The following is a 21568-nucleotide window of genomic DNA, read 5'->3' as shown; positions in this document are numbered from 1 at the left end:
GTTAGAGTTTGACTCAGTGAATACGCTCGAATCGAGTTTCTCTACAAAGACTAACTCGGTAGATATATTACATTTGCTACAGTATTTCAATATGTCAATTCGTTAGTATCAGATAAAAGGTCACTACATCCGTCTATATAGGCAACCAAACAATTTTATATAAACATTGCATCCGCATGGGTAAGATCATTAGATCTACTCATACAGACAATCAAACACACTTCTTTTCAAAATTACTATACTTAGTTAACCTACTTTTATTCATGAATAATATATATTGCAACTTAAAAAACATGACAACCAAACACACCCGTACAAAACCACCACGGTGAGCATGGGGCAAGCACGACTGCACAAAAACATCGCCATGTATACGTTTTTACAGTTTTACCCCCACTCCTCTGGTGGGACCCATATGCCAGCCAGTACCAATTAGTCAGCGTCATGCCACTCTGTCCCTCGCTCCGCTTCACTTCACTTTCTCTCCAGCACCTCCCCAGCTCGGTCTCCAGCTAAACCATGAACCATCTCCAAGAAACCGTGCACAAATCCGCCATGGCAAGGCCGCTACCTTCCTTCTGCCTCCACCGGATCAAGTCTGGACGCACCGCTGCCCCGCCGCCTCCGATACGCGCCAAGGAGGCCCCCTGCGACAGCGGTGACTGCCACGGCGAGCGCGACGACAGCAATAAGGCGAAGGATGAGAAGGTGGATGAGGAGGCTAAGAAGGGCGGCAATGAGGGCGCCGCCGTGGGGAGGAAGGTGATGGTGGTGGCCGATGGCGGCAGAGAGGAGGCCCGGACGGCGCTGCAGTGGGCGCTGTCACACGCCGTCCGGCCCTGCGACACGGTCGTCCTGCTCGACGTCGTCAGGGGAGGCGACGGCAACGGCAAGAACCGTGCGTAACCCTGCAGAATTAACTCGCCGTACGTGATCGCGAAAAACAATCATGTATTTGCAAATTGAGAAAGATGGGTTTCTCTTGTTTCGTTGATCTTAATCAGGACGCGATCCAAGAGGGTATCAGCATCTGGAGGCGATGAGGAGCATCTGCCAGGCCAAAAGGCCAGAGGTAACTGCGATTACAGATGAAACAAAAATACAATATATCTTCTCTATTTGTGTGTCTCATCCTTAAGTAGGGTCGTGCTAATTTTCTCTGTATTGTTCCGATGTCTACGAAGATACGGAAATTAGTAGTTACTTTCCAGTGCTTGTGCTGGCTAATTTTTTGTTGTGGTTAGTACTGTGGATTATAGGAGCCATGATTAAGCTGGTAAAGATTATCAGTATTGGTCAAGGGATCGAGAGTCGGTCCTCCCTCCCTCGCGTTGTCTCCTCAGAGGCGGTGGCAGCGGCGGCCAGGGCAGCGCCAAGCGGTGGCCGTCCCCCCTTCTCCCCTTGCTCTCCCCCTCCTCCCCCCACCCCTCCGTTCCGCGTGTGCCATCGATGCGGGTGGATCCGCTTTGTCCCTCGCTAGATCTCCCTTTCTACGGGGTGGATCTGACCATTGGCGGCCGGATCCGCTCATATTTGTTGCTGACGCGGTGTCCTTCGACGGGGTCAGGCCCTGCGGTGTTCGTGCGGCTGGCTCCTCTGCGTGGCTCCCTCCTCCGGTCGATCTACCCTTCGACTGGCGTGGTGCTCTACTATGGTTGCTTGTCGCCGCTCCTCCGTGTGGCTGTGGGATCCGCCCATTGGGGACCGGTTCCGGGTTTCTCAACTCGGGGCTCACAGTCGATGCAGCTGCTCCACGTCCACTTTAGGCCATTGGTGCGGGGCGCAGCTACTGGAGACCTACTAGCAGCACTAGCTTTCCCTCACCCTTCCCGTCCACTTTAGGCTGTCGATGCGGGCGCGACTACTGTTTGGTGCGGGTGCTGGTCGCTGTTGAAGATGATTTTGTTGCAACCCCGACAGTCTTGTTGTGCGTTGCAGCGGGCTGGGACTTCGTCCCTCAGCTATCTCTTGTTGGAGAATGCGTGGCTCGGGCCGTCGTGCTCTTGTGCTGAGTGTTGTTGGTTACTCTTGCAGGTGAATGGTATGGTCGACCTGTTGAGCCTCTAGTTCATTGGGTTGTGTCGTGGTAGGGGGGAATTATGGGCAAAAGCCCTGGCAGGCAACTTGTCATTACCGACGACGATGATGCTCGCGGGTGTCATTACCTCCCTGGAGGCATCGTGTCGAAGCTTCCTCTGGAATCTCTCCGGGTGAAAACCCTGTTCGGCTTTCCAGATGAGCGACGACGGTTTCTTTGTCGCTTCCTTCTTAAAGGCGTTGTTTTGGAGAATCCCTATGTTCTTTGTTATAACCGACGGCACTCCTTGCAGGGCATACCATCCTCCGTTGTTATTTGCTCTTTTGTCCGACTCCATCGATCTCCTGTTTGGCGAGGCTTCTCATCACCTTTTCGGTGCTTCACAGCAGTGGCTATGTTCTGACGTCCTAGGACCCCATCTGAGCTTGTGGCTTGGCGCAGGAGTTGCTGACCGAGTTGGGTTGTTAGGCGTGGGAGCAAGGCTCCGCCTGTTGAGTTGTTGGGATGTTCTGGTTAAGGTGCTAGCTGGATACAGTTGTTGGCGGTGTAGTGTCGTTTGGTGTGGGTGCCATTTGGTTGATCGGGGGTGTTCGGTTGTATATTGTTTGTTGTGTCTCCCAAGTTATATGCTGCTTAGTCGTGCCTGTCGTCCGGTTGTTTGGGGGTTTAGTGTTCCTTTCTTTCTCTCTTTCTCTTGCGCGTGAGTCGGGCTCCGTGGGTTATAATGCAGTGCTTGTTAAGGTTTTCGAGGCCAGTTTTTCATATAAATTGGGACACTTTTCTTCTTAATACAATGATGCGTAACTCTTCTGCGTTTTTGAAAAAAAAAAGTATTGACCGAGGGCTTTTTTACTGTACTTTAGCATTCCATAGAACTAAATTCTACGAATTACGATACGGGCTTTTTATTCAATTTGGTTGGTCTTCTTGTCTGCATTTGAATCAAAATTTGGTATTTGTATATAAAACGGTGTACATCTCTCAGACATAACATTGACACAATCTGTAAACGAACAAGATCTTGATGGAATACTAATTGCAACATCGATTTCCTTAAAAAAACTAATTGCAACATCGAGATTAAGACTGATGTTGCAAGCTAGAACTGCTAACACGTTTAATGTCTTAGTGATGGTCAATAAATCGGAGTCTCTGATCAGATGCCATCTATGGCTAATTACTATACCGGGTCCTCCTACTTTATTGACATCTTTGGGGCTGGTACAGCAGGTACCTGTTGAACAGATCATCTACTCCGCGCTTCAAATTTTCTTCCGGCAACAGTGTCCAACTTATCTGCAATAGAGTTCAAATATTTTTGGAAATGCATTATATTTGTTGTTTTTCTACATACATTTCGTCCCCAATTAAAAGATCGTAAACCGAGGCACTCTAGCGCATAAAGTAGTCTTGACCGTAGGAGCCGTTTGGAACAAGGAATTTCACAAAGTCGCCACAATGCTTAAAAGTTTAGTGCAATTGAATTCCGTCATCCCAAACATAGCATCGATGTGTACTGTGTATATGAGAGAAGACAATTAGAAAGCTGGGACAGATTCCTGCATTCCGAGAAAATGACCCAGATCGTCCATTTCTTGAGTGACATGTGAAGTGACCCTTCAGATCCACCGTCAAGAAAAACAAACTGATAAATGCTCTTCGCCGACAACCCAGATGATCACTCTCTGGCAGCTCTTATCCTTCAGCTTTTGTGGGGGAAAAAAAGATAATTGAATCATCTTCCACAACATTTCCGTCATCAGACAACGCATTCTATACCAAGCAGTACCAAAAAGGGACCCATTTACAGTCAGATCAAAGAAGAAGGAAGATGCACAGCAAGACACAGCTGCAACTGCAAGCAAAGATCACAACTACCACAGGGGTGGATGCATGTGCCGAGCATCATCGAGGGGTGCATGCATGCATGTCCCAGACAAGATCATGGCCCTCTTTTTTATTAGAAAAATGGCCCTTGGCTGTTTTCCTCAAGCTACACTCTTCATTTCCAGCTAGATTTCCATGATTTGTGCCCATGCTGATGTAAAGCTGACTAATAAGCTGAGAGGCCCCTGGTTCAGAAATCTTGGACCAAATGTTGTCACTAACCAATAAGCCATCTCTCCTTTTATTTTTGAAACCCGATAGGTTGCTAGTTTTCAAAAGCTCAAGCTGTTGATGAAGGGGAATATAAAAAGTAACTCATGTTGTATTTTACCACCAGGTGCATGTTGAGCTTTCCCTAGTAGAGGGCAAGGACTGGGGGCCGGCGATAGTGGAGGCGTCGAGGAAGCAAGGCGCGTCGCTCCTCGTCGTGGGCCAGAAGAAGCGGTCCGTCACATGGCGGCTGCTGTCGATGTGGATGGCCGGCATGAAGGGCGCGGTAGGGGGCGCCGGCGCCGCCGACTACTGCGTGCAGAACGCGGCGTGCATGGCGCTGGCCGTCCGGCGCAAGAGCCGGCGAGGGGGAGGCTACCTCGTCACCACCAAGCGCCAGAGGGATTTCTGGCTCCTGGCTTGAGGTCCTTTGAGGTGTTTTGTGTGACACAGGGTGTGGTAGCCTCGTATGTCAGTAACTCAGCATGTGTGATCTCGATATGGCATAGATAGGGGGGGAGGTACTGAAGTTTACAGATAGGGGAAATAATGCAGTAGATTCTTGAGTGTTGGCTTCTTTTTTTTTGTTACTGGATTAGAACTGACATGGAATTATGGAAGGGAACACTGAGTTATCGAGGTTTTTCATTTTACAATAAGAATCAAGCAGCTTTTGGAGTTGTGCCATAAGACCTTTTGGATGCTTACTTCCTACTTGTTCAACAAATAGGATATTGTAAGACAGAAAAAAAAAACTTTTTAGCAACCTAACAGCCAAGCAACGATGAATTGGGTACCCTATTGATGAACAGCTGAGGAATGACAGAAATCAAGTAGGCAGAATTTGCACGATACATGATGAAACACAGAAACACGAATCATCTGCCATCTAACAAGATGCTCCAAGTAAAATCTACATTGTTTAACTTAGGGAATCATATTACATCACTGTCAGACTAAAATGAATTAATATCCGGCAGAAAAAAATATCAGCAAACATAATTTTTGCAGATGCTTCGCAAGAACGAGAAATTTACCGCAGGCTAATCATGGTTGTCATAAGCAAGGTAAGGACTAAAAAAGGAACATGGACAACACAACAGTGCAGCGTGCATGGCCGTAGCAGTAGTCAACTGCTGTGCTCTTCTGGAGTTATATACAGGTAAACGCAACATCGCTCTAACCTCAGTGCTCACTTGTACAAAACCTGAAAGGTGAACATCATGCTGCCCCAGGTCGGAATCTAGGAAGCCGGGGGAGATTCTAGAAGACGATACATTGTGATCTCTTGCTGCTTGAAGTACCTCCGATCTTCCTCATCCACGAGGACCAGATTCAGGTAATACTTGACGCTGAATTTGTTGTTTATGTTGCGGTAAGTCGGGGTCAGCTCATAAGGTGTCAAGAACAGCCTCACTGGAATAGATTCACCTACAAACCAATTCGACTAAGTATGCAGCAAACCAACGTGTTGACAAACTCTACAACATAGATTGGGCAGGCTAGGATTGGACCGAATCCTGGTCCATCCACGCATAATTCAAGGATGGACCAGGATTTGGCCCAGTCCAGGCTCATCCAAATGGGTCCAACATGAGCAAGCAGCTAAGCAACAACTGCATCCGACCCGTTTCAGGCTTTGAACCATATGCGGTGTTTGATAATGACATATCATGGCCGTGAATATCTGAAGAAAAGGTGTTACTTTATGCATTATGCAAGGTCCTTTTGTAATGAGGGTCCATACAGCCGGTCCTAGTTCAAATGCAGACAGGACCAATTTCTATAGTTCCCAGCAAAAAGGCAACACGGGGACTGATGTTTACGAAAAAAAAAGGAAGAAGCTAATTGAAAAGTTTGAGTTATCAGTGTCCACATGATAATTTAAAAGAATTTCCAAGAGCATCACCAGGTAATTCACTAATTTAAAATAATCTTGCATCTGTCAGTATATCGTTTAGGTTGGGAATCGCTAAAAAATCAATGCCTTCTTGCGTACATAAACATGGAAGTTGAGGCATTGAGAAAGCTATAGGTGAACATAAATGCAGCTATGAGCCCAATGAATGAACATAAATGCTTTACAACAACGAAGCAAGTAATCACTGAATTGTACAAACCTCAGACCACAGGACAAACATGTAAAAGAACTGAGCATTTGAAAAATGGAAAAGCAACAAAATCACTACCATACCTCTGACAGGAGCACCATCCATCAACTCAAACTTAGCAAGGGTCTCAGTTTCAACATATGTGTTAGAGCCTGATCCTGTTGATTCCCGACGACGGATCTCAAGCTCCATGTTTTTTATCTTTATTCTGACAAGAAGAAAATATATCTTCCCAATAATCACATCATTGAGATGGTACCTGAACAAAAATGTGAACAATAATGCAGGTTTCCGAAATGAGAAACTTATCCGAACAGACAGACATATAGGATATGGCTATGATCTTACTTGCTTTTGCTGTATTCAAACTCAATATGTAAGCAATCCTCAATTCCAACTTCCATCTGAAAATGAATATTCAGTAGCATGAATTGCATAATGAAATACACTGTCTTCTATTTTTAGTTAGATCATTCTCACTTTAAACACATCAAATAACAAAAGTTATGCAATTAAAGATATTGCTGAATATAGAGATAGCAAAACAAATTGTTAAATTGCTCTCTTCAGGATATTTCAAAAAATGTCAACTACAATGAATTCCATCATACCGGAGCTGTTTATCTGTATATCTCAGTGCAATCAGCTTATTAAATTTAATCTATCAACAAAACTTCCTTTTTGCAAGAATACAATCCCAGATGGCAGGGAGGGTCAGGACATTCCAAGGCTTCTCCCTTCCCCTTCCTTTTTACACTAAATAATGTAAGGAAATGTTTATCAAACCGATAATAGCATATCAGATAGCTTCATTTCTGAGGACATTGGGTGCATTGCTCACTTTCCATACCCCAGTACTTCGCCAAAATTGCATACCGGCATCCCGTATCCGATACCGTACCGGATACTCCAATACTTCTGATCTAATGACACTTAGTTTCAAGCCCAATTCAACTCCATCCCAACTAACTTAGGACCTTATTCTTTCATGTTTACCTATGTTACAGATCTTTATGGTTGCTGAACTATAATATTATGGACCTTATGTGCTGGTATTTATAGTTTGTCTTATGAACTTCGCAATTATCTTTAGTATCCCCTATTGTTATTATTTTTAATACATATATACACCCATACTGGTGTATCGATGGTTTTCAGAAAATGGTGTATAGTGGTACTGGTACCAAATATCGAAGCATCATATTTTTCCAAAAAACCACTAGGTAAGCAGTGGACCAATGGTCTGACCCAGAGTTACAAGAATCCGTTTTTTCCACACAAAAAAAATGACCTGGGTGGTTAGTGACAACCAGCGAGATTCTCTCTTTGTTGTTTTCAAACTTTCAAAAGTGACATTTTCAAGATTTGATACCTGGATCATGTCCAAGTAAAAATGTATCCATTCTTTAAAATATAGGGATGAAAAAAATTTCCGTTAGGCTAGGCGAAAAACTAGCTCATTTTATATAAAAAAAAAACACACTAACTAGGTTTTTTGGTTTACAGCAAAAAATTGACCAGTCAGTCTTCACAGATTTCTAGAACCTGGTGGGGCAACAAGGTAAGCTAACATGAACTGTGTAGAGAAATTTAGTCAACATTGTTAAGGCCTCAAACACACACAACGTCAGTTCGAGAAACTGTACCACTTTATTACAGTACAGTCAAGTTCAATGCTAAGTTGCTAACATATGTTACAAGCATCAAAATGAAAAGCTTCCGTTAATAAGAACTCACCTTGATGCTGTTGTTGATTGTAGGGACAGGGGAGTAGTTTCTTACCTGCCAAAAACAGGAAGATAAGTAATTAAAATTCTGGAGAAAAAAACTCCAAATTGCAAGAACACATGAAAAAATAAATAATGCATTGTCTTGAATATGTTGGAGTTCGTGTCAATGAAGGAAAAATAGTATGGAGCATACATACTGCAAATGACAACATACCAAAAATCTGGTGAAACTGTTCCAAAATATCATACATGAACTCTACAGTTGTACGGCTTTCAAGTAGGTAGCATAAAAATAATGGCGGTAATCAACTTACACAGAAATCCTGGTATTCCACAATATTCCCAACATAGTTTCTGCCAATTGTCACCTTCAAAATGTACCTGCAAGCACATCAAGCATACTTTGGTCTTTAGAGGTGCTTCACTAAATCTTTTTCTCCAGCACTTGAACATTCTATTCAACTTGCTGGATATTTCAAACACATGAAATGCCATAAGGGGCTGTAGTCCACAGTATACAAATGCGAAAGGTATATGTGTCATGATAAACAATTAATTAATTGTTGGATTTCGCTTCTGTCAAAATCAACATTCAAGAGTTTCGGAAAGTACAATAATGTTCTCTCAAATTTCAGTAGCCAAATATTAAGACAAAATGTACTTGTGTTTTGCTATCACCTTACATCTTTCACAGGAAGTCAAATATGCTAAAACTGGGAGTTGACGATGCATCCTTATCATACAAAGAGGTACAACACTAATAAATGGAACTACACAAATGATACCATGCTATGCGAAGCCTACAAAGGCTGCAAACAATGTGTTAAACATCATATTTTATATGAAGCTTTCCATATATTCCACCATATAAGTCAGTGAAGAGCAAATATAAGACATTGTGACACGCAAGGTAGCAAACTCGCAATCCCGCTGGTAACTGGTTTTCCACAGTGGGTACTGGGAGAACAAATATTGGCTTGAAATGTTCAAATTTAAATTTATAAACTGAAAATAACAGTAATATTAACGGGGACAAATTCAAAAGTACAATTAAATTCGACATATCAAACTGTCCATGAAGGTGAACCAACAACAACCATGGCCAGGGAGTTTTTGTAAAACCAATTTGTAACTATAATGAAAGTATACATGTAAAATATGTAAAACAGAACATAATAAGAACACTGCTCTAAATCATAGCATTTGCTTACCTCAGTCTGACATTTGTTCCATTGTAAGACTCATATGGCATTTCAACAGTAGAAAACTCGAATGGATATGTCTTCCTTTCATAAATTTCACCAGGAACATCTAACTCACGTACTGCACAGACAAATAGTGCATTTCAGTCAAAATAGCTTCTCGCGTAATAATATATGTATGCAGAGCAAGCCTCGGTAGTAAGAACTCGATCAACTAAGCACTAACAGAACAGAAAGTTCAGGAGACCCCTTTGCCACATATTAGGTACTAGTTTAGGTTTCTATCCAGGTGATTTGGTCTTACCCTAGCAGTCTAAAATACGAGGTATGGCAGCCAGTGAGGCAAACTGACCTCTGAGTTGATGAATATAAAATAGCCGAATATAATAAAATGAATCTCAGTGTGTTTAAAGACATAGTGATTTTACAATAGTTTTCTTTTGGCTTTAGCTTCAAAGCATGTATTAATTAAAAAAAATCATGCCTTTCTGTTTCGTGTATTCTTGGTCTTGCTAAGGGTGTTTACTGATTGAGACTTATCCCATGGGCTATTGTGAAGCCTGGTAAACCCAGGCTTGAGTAGTTTTGATATATTTTTCCTGTCTGGGTACGTCTGGACCTGTAAGCTTTCGCGGAGCTTCACTTTACTTCCTTTGTTCCAAAAACAAATCATCACTCATACACATTTACATTAGTAAAGAAAAATGCATGTAAAAGTTGTTGCAACTTGCAAGTTGTTACGCCACTTCGATTACATAGGATTCTATTCACATATCACAACCACTTTGGAGGATATGATGGGGTACCTAAGAAGGCGGAAGGGGTAACCATTTGAATAAGTTATCAAGTTAGTGATACACCACAACAACAACAACAAAGCCGTTGTCCCAAGCAAGTTGGGGTAGGCTAGAGATGAAACCTACAAGATCCAACTAAAAAAATGATGAGAAAACAATAATGATAATAAAAGTACTAGTAATAGTAAAAAAAAGTAGTAACGGTACAATGAGACTGATGCATAAGTTATAGTTCTGACACGTAGACTGCTAACTTCCACGCGCTTCTATCCGTGGATAGTTATTTGGGGATATTCTATTCCTTCAAGTCTCTCTTATAGACTCCTCCCATGTTAGGTATTGTCGACCCCTGCCTCTCTTCACATTATTAACACGCCTTAGTATCCCGCTATGCACAAGTGACTCTAGAGGCCTCCATTGGATATGTCCAAACCATCTCAACTGATGTTAAGTTAGTGATACACCACAACTGAAATAATATCATGCTGAGAAAACTTAGGATGGCAAGAAGAAGATTCAGCAGAAGAATGATGCTTTGGGCTAATAATTATTAACTAGCCTATAAGTAGCATGCATAGCGAATAATGCTGGGAAATCGAAGACTCCTAACATAAAGAAAAAGATCACAAGAAGCCCAGCACATCGCATAACCCACCATAAGAGCTATTGGCATATCACGCACTAGAAACTCACCTAATGAAGTGAAGTCATAGAAGTTCCCTCGGTCAAAATACAGCTCTGTAACAGAATTGGTCACCCGTTGTAAATGTCAGGACTTAGGAGGGCCCAAAGTACGAAATGTAGACTAGAAGTAATCTAGCAAATTGTCAGTGAACAATTACTCCCCAAATGCGTAAACTTTCAGTACTTTTATCCAGGAAGGAAGCTAAATTCGTAAAAAACATGAGGTTGGCCCGTAATGTGAAATACATCCAGCACAATTGAAAACATAAATAAAACTATGTACAGCAACACTTCTAATATAACGGCAGAACAAACCATGCCACTTCCAGTTTTTGTCAGAAATAATCATAAACTGCACCATCTTAGAGTAACATAGCAAAATCGAACATGCACTATCAGTTTGTGTCAAGAAATCATCAGAACAAGTAGCATCTTAGCACCATAGCAAAATTGAATAAACCCATGACAAGAAACCAGATGTTCATATAGCATAAGCAGCATCTATCAATCTGAATAAGAGTATAACCATGACATCCCTAGAAGCAAAAGTGTTGTCATTAACTTGGTGTGGGATTTGATAGAACAAGCAGCAGTTGAGGGTAAGCAGCATACCTATTTGGCCCAGCAACTCAATCTTGACACCCATGTGTTCAATCCTTTTACCTGGGACCGGTGCTATCGATACCTGAGCACCATTTCAGCTGAGCTCAATACTAGGTTCGACCCAAGCAAGGTACATACAAATAAACAAACAAGGAAATAGTACCTCTCCAGATATTGTTTCAAGGCTCTGGAAAACAGGGACCATTGTTGTCTTCCCATTGTCCTTCTTAACCGAAACCTGTGAAACGACAACAGCAGAAACCGACCATTTTGTAAGCTATAAGCAGAACTCACAGTTTGAATTGCAACTGGTAGCAACATGAAGATATCAAGAATAGCACCTGCTTCCTGGTTCTTGCATCATAGAATGTGATCGAGATATCACATGGCGGTTTGAATGCTCCAATGATATAATTCTGGATACACATACCCACATAATTCCATTGGCATAACGTACAGTCACAAAAAATCAGATGCAGCATGTCCAGATTGGAAGATAGATTAAGATCTAAAAAAACTCTACATGTCGATACTACTACCAATCTGAAAACTATCAGCTCACTAGACCAATCATATATACTATCAATGCGTACAACAAGTATTCTAGCCTATTATGTCATCTCGGCCGGAGTTTAACTATCAGGCATGTTGATGTGAACCAAACTTGTGCCACTGACTCCGTCGAACTTACAATTCAGATACCTGGTCACACTAACCTGACCTGATGGAACAAATGAAAGACCAGCGATCCATCCATACCTGGAGCTAGACGGACCTGGTCCCCTGCGGCCCAAGGCTGCCCCCTGATCACACCTAGGGCCGAACTACGATTCAATTTAGCAAAGTACGGGGAGCTATATCCTAGTGATAAGCGCGGCACCACCACTCGGCGGCAGCGTCCCGGAGCGAGACGGCCGTAGCTCCGATCACCCCGCCGGACGGTCGCGCTGGCCCAGGGGTCAGATTCAGTCGGCTTCGTGGTTCGCGGGTGCTTAAGGGAGGAGAGTTGGGGGAAGGGAGAGGGGAGGGACGCTGCTAACCATGGCGGTGACGGCGAGGTGGGAAGCGGTGGCGCTGACCGGCGGACGTCGGGGAGATCGAGATCGGACGCGGCAGAGTAAAATAACTGAGGTGGCTTCTCTCTCTACAATTGGAACGCACGAGGAACTGACTGGTGGGCCCGGTTTTCTTCTCTGCAGTCTGAGCTGGATGGAACACAGCACTGTAGCCAGTGACAATCGATAAGAAAAAAACTGCTTTTAAAAATGGTTGTTGAAAAAGTGTTTATAGAAAAGTTGTTTATATTTGATTTTTTATACAGATAAAATGTATAATATAGATAATATCTCTCATAAACTACAAAAGCTCTTTAGATCAGTTTCTAACTTTTATAATAATGTCAGCTTTTGCCATTAGCTTTTACTTATCAAAAACTATTTTTAAAAATAGAATGTTTGATTCAGTTAAACAGAAAATTGAAACAAACAGTACTTAATCTCAGGATCGCAACCCCTCTCATCCATTAGAGAGAAAATCAGCATGAGTTGATCCTTCGTTTTATATATTTAGAATATCACACATAACAGTTTATATATATAAGCAATTGAGTTTCATATATAGGCTAGTTCCTACCCGTGATAATGTCGCATACATGAATATGAGATTTCTCATATTATTTATCATCACTTATCACTATATACAACCTTTTATTTGCCAACTTTCTAAATTTCCTAGAGTTTTGAGCGACAGTGGTCTAATTTTCTAATGGGCCAATTTATAAATATTAATAAAAATTCAAAATATTTCAGAAAACATTCCTCAATTTTTGTGCCAGACCTAGTCACCATGAAACAGATCGAGCTTCTAGACAAGATTTTTCTTTATTTTTTTCTAGTGCAATTTCACTAGCACAAACTGGAAAACTTGGGCCTAACAGTCTTGCGAAGCAGGGCACGACCGCATGTAACGCTAGATATGTAGGGCTCAGTCCAGCTCATTAACATACCGGCTTAGCTCGGCTCGTTAAGGAAACATGCAAAAAACAAAAAAATGATTCGGTTCGATTCTATAAGAGCTCAAGCAAACTTGTTAGGCTCGTGAGCCGGACACAATTTTCAGTTACATTTTACCACTTCATACAAGGATGTACATTTAAAAAAAAAACAGAAACATGCATGCATACATAGATCATCTCCTACAGAATAAATAAGGCACGCTGACCTAACATGTTTTACACAAAAATCAGCCACCTATACGGCCACTTGAAAAGATGAAACATGAACTAAATGGACTAAAATGGCTTAAACATGAAAGATATTCTAATAGGTAGGTACGTAGCGCATTACATGAAGTTCCAACCTGTAAATGGAAGAATTACATGATGCATTCCTGATGCCAACTTAGGGCAGCTCCCATAAAATACTGTGGTGGAGCTACTGTACCACTTTTTAGCCGATAGAGTAGCGTCGAACATCTCCAGTAGAATCAGCAACAGTCATACAGTGAAACTGATCGGTGGTAGCTGGTGGCAAATTTGCGGAGGGAAGCCGCGCTCAGTAATACTGTTCACAGAGGTTGTGCTGTAGATCAAAAAGAGAAAAAGAGTAATAAAAAGTAAATAATAGAGTAGCTGCTGAAGATGAAAAAATAGAAGATACTGTAATAATGTTAGAAGGTACTATAATAGTATTATAGATGATAAAATTTTACTGTTGAAGATGATCTTAGGAGCACGCATGTACGTGAGTTGGTTTGTGCGTGAGGGGAGCTGGTGAGGTATCAGTGTTCTTTGCTGGGATTTGTACTGGGTTGTTGGTAGGGGTGAAAATGGATGGCTATGTATCCGAATTATTCGATATTCGTATCCGTTAAAACACGAATATGGATATTTGTATCCGTATTCGTTTCTGAAATGGATACTAAAATGGATACATCCGAATTTGTTTTTGAGATTTAGATTCAAATGTGGATATCTGAATTCGAGATATATCCGATTCGTATTCGTATCCGTATCCGTCAACCAGGGAACCAAATTTTGCTAAAGTTTTAGAAATTTTAGAGGTAAGCAAAATTTCGATCCAATCAGATTGGAACAAATTTCAGTCATATTTGATCAAATTTCAGTCATATTTGATCAAATTTCAGTCAAATTTGGCTAAAAATTTAAATTTTTAACATGAATTTCGAACCAAATTTCTAAAATTCTATCCCACTCAAATTAGAACAAATTTTAATCAAGTTTTACCAAATTTCATTCAAATTTTATCAAAAATTTAAATTTCAGACATGAATTTCAAAGATTGAGTAGATATCCGAATACGAATTCGAATTCAGACTATCCATTTTGTATTCGCATCCGAAAGTATCCGGATCCGTTGTAGGGATCGGTGACGTCCTAAGAGGGGGGGGGGTGAATTAGGACATCTAAAACTATTTTTAGCTCCAAAAACAACACAAGATAAACCTATATCAATTTCTATCTAAATGTGCTCTAGGTTTATCTAATGTGTCTACTCTACCGATCAAAGCGCTTGCAACCTATCTAAGAAAGTAAATTGCAAGTAAGTAAATGCGGAAACATAAATAAGGTAGAGAGAGTAAACTCGGCACAAAGATTTTCTTCCGTGGTATCGATGGCATGAATGCCACCCCTAGTCCACATTGGAGCTCCACAAAAGATATGCTCCCGGTCGGCACCCGGTCACGGCCTTTGAGCCACCAAGTCACAAAGACAAGGCCTCCCCTGGATGAGCCACCAAACCACCAAGGCAAGGTCTCACCACTAGCCTCTCTTCCGGTTCCTTACCGCCGTGATCACTTTGGAGCTTGAGCCACAAAGGCAAAGGTCTCTGCGTCCCCGCACAATCGCCTTGCCGCCGCTCCACACCAAGTCGGAGGGTCAACAAGCTTGCCGGCGAGTCACCAAGACTCCAAGGTACCGGCGTACCAAGAGGTACACTGTTAGATCACTCCTTGATCCACTCTCTAGGCAACAATCACCTAGCAACTCACTCTTTAGGCCTATAAGCACTAATCACTCACTAATCTTGTGCTTGATCGCCTTGGATGATCACTTTAAGAACTTTGGTGGCTTGGATGTCTTCTCAGGTGTTTATCAACTTCTCTAGACTCCATCACACTCAAATGACTGAGTGGAGGGGTATTTATAGCCTCAAACTTGCGCACTAGCCGTTAACTCAACGGCTCTAAAAAGCTGTTAACACCAGATGATCCGGTGAGAACAGTAGTACTAACACCGGATCATCCGGTGAGTACACTCTCACAAACTAGCCGTTGGAACCCCCACTCAAGTCTCTGTAAACACCGGATTATCCTGTGATGACTCACTGAACACCGGACAAATGCACCGGATAATCCTATGTGTATATGTTCATTGTGATGCTCTCTGCAAATAATAGTCCGGTGTGTTCATTTTGTGAACACCGGATCATCCTATGATAACTTATTGAACACCGAACAAATGCACCAGACTATCCTATGTGCATATCTTCATTTTGGAGCTCTTTGGAAATATTAGTCCGGTGTGTTCATTTTGTGAACACCGGATCATCCTGTGATGCAAAAGATTCCGCTTCAAATTTTCTGTGAACACCGGACTATTTTTCATTGAACTCACCGGATTATCCTATGCAGCACCGGACTGATTTTTATGTGAGTACCGGATTATCCTGTCAGGCAAATTTCAGCAAAATATCGTTATGTATTTTGGGCATAACTCTTCGCTCCGAACTCCGATTTTGATGATCTTTGGCTCTATGGAAAGCTTGTGAAGATCTCTACAAGATTATACAGAAATCTATTCCATTTGATCACATCAAAATTCATGGAAGAAGTCTAATTCATTCCTCTCTTTGTTCCGGCTTCGGCGACTTCTCTTTTGTTGCATCCATGAGACCTACTAAAACATATACTTGACAAACATGTTAGTCCCAATGACTATATTGTCATTAATCACCAAAATCACAATCATAACCTAATATGGCTATTTTCGCTACATCCGTATTCACATTCAGATTAAAATATGGTAAATCATACTATCCGAATTCGATTCTATACGTATTCGATCCGTTTCCACCTCTAGCTGCTGGCCTCCTCTAGCTTGTTAGGCAGCTTGCGAGCTAGTTGCAGCCAGCTGATTAATATAACAAGCTAATATGTTAGCTTCTCGAAGCTTTACGTCCACTTCTTACTGTACGTTCGAAATTTTACGTCGTCGCTTTGATCCTTAATTGAAATGATCATCAATCACCTAAACAATGTCGCACGCACAAAAATCGATCTCCTCTCATCCTTCTGACAACCAAGAACACCTAGCCGAGCTTGGACGACATGCCAGCCATGGCGACGGCGCCAAGGAAGCTCATCGTCACGTCCCTCGCGGCGCGGGAGGCTCTCGGCCCCGGCACCGCTGACGTGCTCCCGTGGGACGTCGTCCGGGAGAAGCTCGCTGAGCTCCTCCGCTTCGTGGTCTCCGCGGTCCAGGCGCTCACATCCGAGCTCCGGGAGCACGCGACCTCGCTTTGCGCCGCGCTGGCCTCGTTGGCGCAGGGCGTGCTCGCCGTCGCCCCCCCCCCCCCCCCCCGTCGCGGCGGTGGTGGCGGCGCTCTTCGTCGCCTTCTGCTGCTGCGGGTACTGTGTGGCCGCGGTGCAGCGCCACCGGTGGAGATGGCTGGATGGGGAGGAGCAGGCCTATGGGCTCGGTGGCGACGGGCCGGTGGTGAGATACCGCGGCGGCGGGTACAAGGGTGGTGTATTATGTCTAATCTTTAGTTAATTAATATAATGATTAAACATCTCGTAACAGTGGAAGCGTGAATATGTACTGTGTTCAGTGACATCATCAGCCAAGGTTGAGAAGAGCGATGTAGGCGTAGCCATGCGTGATGATGATGGTTGATGCCGTGTAGACCATCGGTGTAATTATCGTTGGTGTGATGCAGGTGATGTAGATGTGGCTATAAGTGAGGGAGAGCTTGGCGGAAATTTTCGGAGCAGTTCGGCAATAGCCTTCGCTCCATTGCAGCGTATCCTTTAGATCTGTCTAGGGTTTTAATACGTGGGGGTGTGTGTTAGTTATGTGAGATCAATGTCACCTACAAGCCCCGATGTTCCCCTTTTATTATTGCATTGTATGGAACAGGACTGCAACCAACGTTGGTTGTGCCCTCGATCAGGGCGCTGAGGTGGGGACGGCTCCTCCTTATCTCTCGATCTATTCTGTTAGAGAATGTTAGCACAAGCCAAGATCAATTCTAATATTTCCTACTTGATCGTAAGACTAACATCATAAGCTTACTCTCAATGAAATAGCATACCAAGACAAAACGTTACATCGGCTAATAAAATACCACTGAAACTCAAAAACCTATAGTATATCACTCCATCTTGAAATAGAAATTCGTTATTCCTAATGGAAATTGATTTGCATTATGGTCCTCTTATCTAAGACCATAGGCTTTTTGATAACTTCATGTTGGCAACATGATCACGAAAAATATGGGGTGATAAGCATTTAGTAAGCGAATCCATGAGTATTGACTTAGTGTTTATATGCTCAATATTAATTGTTTGATCTTGGATTCTATCTTTCACAACATGATACTTAATATCGATGTGTTTGGTAGCACCACTCGACTGTTGTTACTCGTATAGAAAACTACGGGTTGTATCGCAGTATAATGTAAGTGACTTTGAAATATTATCGACCACTCTTAATCCCTGGATAAAGTTATTTAGCCATACAACCTGCACGATAGCTTCATAACATGCTACAAACTCAGCTTGCATGGTTGACGATGCCGTAAGTGTCTGTTTAGAGCTTTTTCACGAGATAGCTCCTCCAGCGAGTGTGAAGATGTAACCTGACGTGAATTTCTTAGTATCCATACACCCCGCAAAGTCTGCATCTGAATAACGAACAACTTCAAGGTCAGATTTTCTAAATATGAGCATGTAGTTCTTAGTGCCTTGTAAATAGCGAAGGACTTTCTTAACAGTTTTCCAGTGGTCCGATCCTAGATTTGACTGATATCTGCCAAGCATCCCAATCATAAAAGCTAAATCAAGGCGAGTGCATATTTGAGCATACATAATGCTTCCAACAACCGAAGCATAAGGAACCGACTTCATTTGATCAGTTTCATACTAGTTCCTCAGATATTGAAATGTCCCAAATTTATCGCCCTTAACAATATGAGCAGACATGGCAGAGCACTTATGCATCTTGTATTTCTTCAGTACTCTGTCAATGTATGCCTTTTGAGACAAACCTAATACTCCTTTGGACCGATCTCAGTAAATCTCAATACCAAGAATGTAAGAAGCTTCACCGAGATCCTTTATATCGAAATTTGAGGATAGAAATCTCTTGGTCTCAAACAACATATCATTATCGCTACTAGCTAACAAGACATCATCTACATAAAGAACTAAGATGGTGAATTTTCTCCCTTTAAACTTACGCAAATGCAGTTATCAACTTTATTTTCTTTAAAACCAAATTTTCTAATGACTTTATCAAACTTGAGATACCCACCTAGAAGCTTGCTTTAGACTATAAATTGATTTATTAAGGCAACATCCTAGATGTTCCTTGCCTTCCATGATAAAACCTTTCGATTGAGCTATGTAAATATTTTCTTCCAAATCACCATTAAGGAATATCGTCTTTACATCTATTTGATACAGCTCTAAATCATAATGCACTACAAGCGCTATAATTATTTTGAAGAAATCTTTACTTGATACAGGAGAGAAAGTTTCATTATATTCAATCCCTTCTCTTTGTGAGAAGCCTTTAGCTATAAGCCTCGCTTTGAACCTTTCGATATTCCCCTTAGAGTCATGTTTTGTTTTGTAGACCTATTTATAGCCTACTACTTTGGCTCCGTTAGGGATTTCTACTAGGTCTCATACATCATTGTCGTTCATAGACTTTAATTCGTCCTCCATGACATTAAGCCACTCAGACGAATGGTCACTCATCATGGCCTCTTTATATGAGTTAGGATCTTCTGTCTTCCCTATGTCATTAACATCCTCATTCATGTAGACAATGTAATCGTTCGAGATGTCAGGTCTCCTATCACGTTGTGATCTCCTAATCGGTTTGTTAGGTACTGCAGGATTAGGATTGGGTACTACAGGGGACTGTTGAGGTTCATTGTTAGGTGTAACGTTAGGAATTTTAGATACCTCAACAGGAGGTGCACTGACGTTAGTTTCTACTGAAGGTGCAACCACCTGAGGCACAGGGATGTAGGGCTCTTGGATCAGCAGTGTAGGAACATAAATCCGTTTTTCCTCAAGATCAACTTCCCTGGGCTCCAGATCCTCATTCTCAAGAAATACAGCATGTCTTGTTTCTATATACTTAGTGATCCTGTCTGGACAGTAGAAGCGATACCTCTTCGATTTCTCGGGATATCTGATAAAGTGATAACTAACTGTCTTAGGATCTAATTTCCCAATATATGGATTAAATACTTTAGCTTTAACTGCATAACCCCACACACGCAAATACTTCAAAGAGGGCTTTCTCATAGTCCATAATTCTTATGGTGTTTTTAGAACTGATTTACTGGAAACCCGATTAAGAATGTGTGCGATTGTCTTAATAGCCTCCATCCACAGTTCAATTCGTAAACAAGAATAGATGAGCATATTTCGCACCATGTCCATAAGCGTGTAATTGTGTATCTCAGCTACCTAGTTTTACTGAGGTTCACTAGGTGTAAAATATTGAGCTACTATACCATTTCCCTGAACGAATCTAGCAAAGGGACTAGAGATTTGCCAGTATGAGGCATGCCTCCCATAATACTCTCTCCGCGATCTGACCTCACTACATTAATTTTTAGATTGTGCTGATTTTTTACTTTAGCCTTACATATTTTGAATTTATCGAGAAACTCAGATCAATCTTTAATGGGGTAGATATAGCCGTAACGAGATAAATCATCAGTGAAGGTAATGAATGAATCAAAACCATTCATCAATATCACAGGAAAATGACCGTATATATCCGTGTGAATTAATTATAATAATCCTGTGCTCCGAGTGGCCCCTTTCTTTATTTGCTTAACGTATTTTCTTTTAATGCAATCTATACAATGATAAGAGTCAGAGAAGTGGAGAATCTCTTCCTTAATGAGATGCTTCATTCTCCCTCTCGAAATGTGGCTTAAACGACAATTCTATAGTTTCGAAGAAGTCTCATTAATTGCACTTTTTTTTCTCTTATAGCTTACATCACAGACATTCATAGACACAGAGGATTCATTAAGAGGAATAAGTTTGTCTTGTCGGATGGCAAGACCAATAATATCTAAACTAAACTTAAGAATGCACTTATTGCCTCCAAAATTACAACAAAAATCATCATCGGCTAACATCAAAACTGAAATAAGATTACTCCTCATAAAAGGAACATAAACTACTACATTATTCAGTACAAGAGTGAAGCCACTATCAAGAACTAATAGAAGAGATATGACAGCTTCAACTTTAGCTTCCTTCTCATTGACCACTCTAAGACTTCGCTCCTCCTTTCCTAATGTTGTCGTGTGAGAAGCGTGATGTAGGCGTAGCCGTGCGTGATGATGATGGTTAACGCTGTGCAGATCGTCGGTGATGTTGTCACCGGCGTGATGTAGGTGATGTAGATGTGGCTATGAGTGAGGGAGAGCTTGGTGGAGATCTTTGGAGTAGTCCGGTGGCGACCTTCGCTCCACTGCAGCGCATCCTTTAGATCAGTCTAGGGTTTTTGGTATGTGAGGGTGTGTGTTAGCTATGTGAAATCAATGCCACCCATGAGCTATGGTGTTCCCCTTTTATTATCACGCTGTATGGAACGAGACCGCAACCAACGTTGGTTATGCCCCCAATCAAGGCGTTGAGGTGGGGACGACTCCCTCTTATCTTTCGGTCCGTTCTATTAGGGAACATTAGCACGAACCAAGATCAATTCCAATAGGGTGTTCAGCATGCACCCCAACAAGCCCATCGTGTGCTAGCTTAATTAGCTAGCTCATCACTAGTTTATCTTATTACTGTACTTAATAAGCGTCAAAACATACTAGAGAATTAGTGATGTGTATGTGTCCAGCTGTTTCAATTGTGTCAGTTTTTTTTTTCGTTTTCAATTCCTTTTGTAGTTGTACAATTGCTGTGATGTGGTACTTGTTTGAATGGAAGCCACAAGAAAAATGAGTTTTTTTAAGCACTAAGTAGTTATTTTGACCACCTAAAACAGTTATAATTAACAATGTTGCTTTAAAATTATACA

The 21568-nt window shown here is 41.9% G+C and overlaps 2 protein-coding genes and 1 non-coding gene across 3 annotated transcripts; 1 reads left to right on the top strand and 2 right to left on the bottom strand.

Annotated features, from left to right (window-relative positions):
* The first annotated feature begins 472 nt into the window (after positions 1-472).
* Positions 473-4811, top strand: LOC133904954 (uncharacterized). Its single transcript, XM_062346614.1, has 3 exons — positions 473-898; positions 1005-1072; positions 4263-4811. Exons 1-3 carry the CDS (start codon positions 520-522, stop codon positions 4557-4559), a joined length of 744 nt encoding a protein of 247 aa, XP_062202598.1. The 5' UTR covers positions 473-519; the 3' UTR covers positions 4560-4811.
* Positions 1097-1200, bottom strand: LOC133905605 (U6 spliceosomal RNA). The gene has a single exon (XR_009907657.1). It is a non-coding gene; the product is annotated as a U6 spliceosomal RNA (small nuclear RNA).
* A 185-nt stretch (positions 4812-4996) lies between the features above and the next one.
* Positions 4997-12467, bottom strand: LOC133904953 (vacuolar protein sorting-associated protein 26A-like). The gene is made up of 11 exons (XM_062346613.1): positions 12303-12467; positions 11604-11678; positions 11426-11500; positions 11272-11344; positions 10669-10713; positions 9188-9299; positions 8291-8357; positions 7984-8028; positions 6595-6650; positions 6330-6505; positions 4997-5566 (listed from the first exon to the last, which is right to left on the bottom strand). Exons 1-11 carry the CDS (start codon positions 12303-12305, stop codon positions 5379-5381), a joined length of 915 nt encoding a protein of 304 aa, XP_062202597.1. The 5' UTR covers positions 12306-12467; the 3' UTR covers positions 4997-5378.
* Positions 12468-21568: the final 9101 nt, after the last annotated feature.

This window comes from Phragmites australis, chromosome 22 (assembly GCF_958298935.1).
Source record: "Phragmites australis chromosome 22, lpPhrAust1.1, whole genome shotgun sequence".
Classification (NCBI taxonomy): Eukaryota; Viridiplantae; Streptophyta; class Magnoliopsida; order Poales; family Poaceae; genus Phragmites; species Phragmites australis.
This window is presented reverse-complemented; position numbering and strand designations above follow the sequence as displayed.

Excerpts from the sequence above, each read along its gene's own strand:
- LOC133904954 (XM_062346614.1), top strand. The coding sequence starts at position 520 with ATGAACCATCTCCAAGAAACCGTGCACAAATCCGCCATGGCAAGGCCG. Across the intron at positions 899-1,004 it reads CGACGGCAACGGCAAGAACC|GACGCGATCCAAGAGGGTAT; the intron begins GTGCGTAACCCT and ends GATCTTAATCAG. Across the intron at positions 1,073-4,262 it reads GCCAGGCCAAAAGGCCAGAG|GTGCATGTTGAGCTTTCCCT; the intron begins GTAACTGCGATT and ends TTTTACCACCAG.
- LOC133904953 (XM_062346613.1), bottom strand. Across the intron at positions 11,501-11,603 it reads ATGCAAGAACCAGGAAGCAG|GTTTCGGTTAAGAAGGACAA; the intron begins GTGCTATTCTTG and ends GTCGTTTCACAG. Across the intron at positions 6,651-7,983 it reads CAATCAACAACAGCATCAAG|ATGGAAGTTGGAATTGAGGA; the intron begins GTGAGTTCTTAT and ends ATTCATTTTCAG.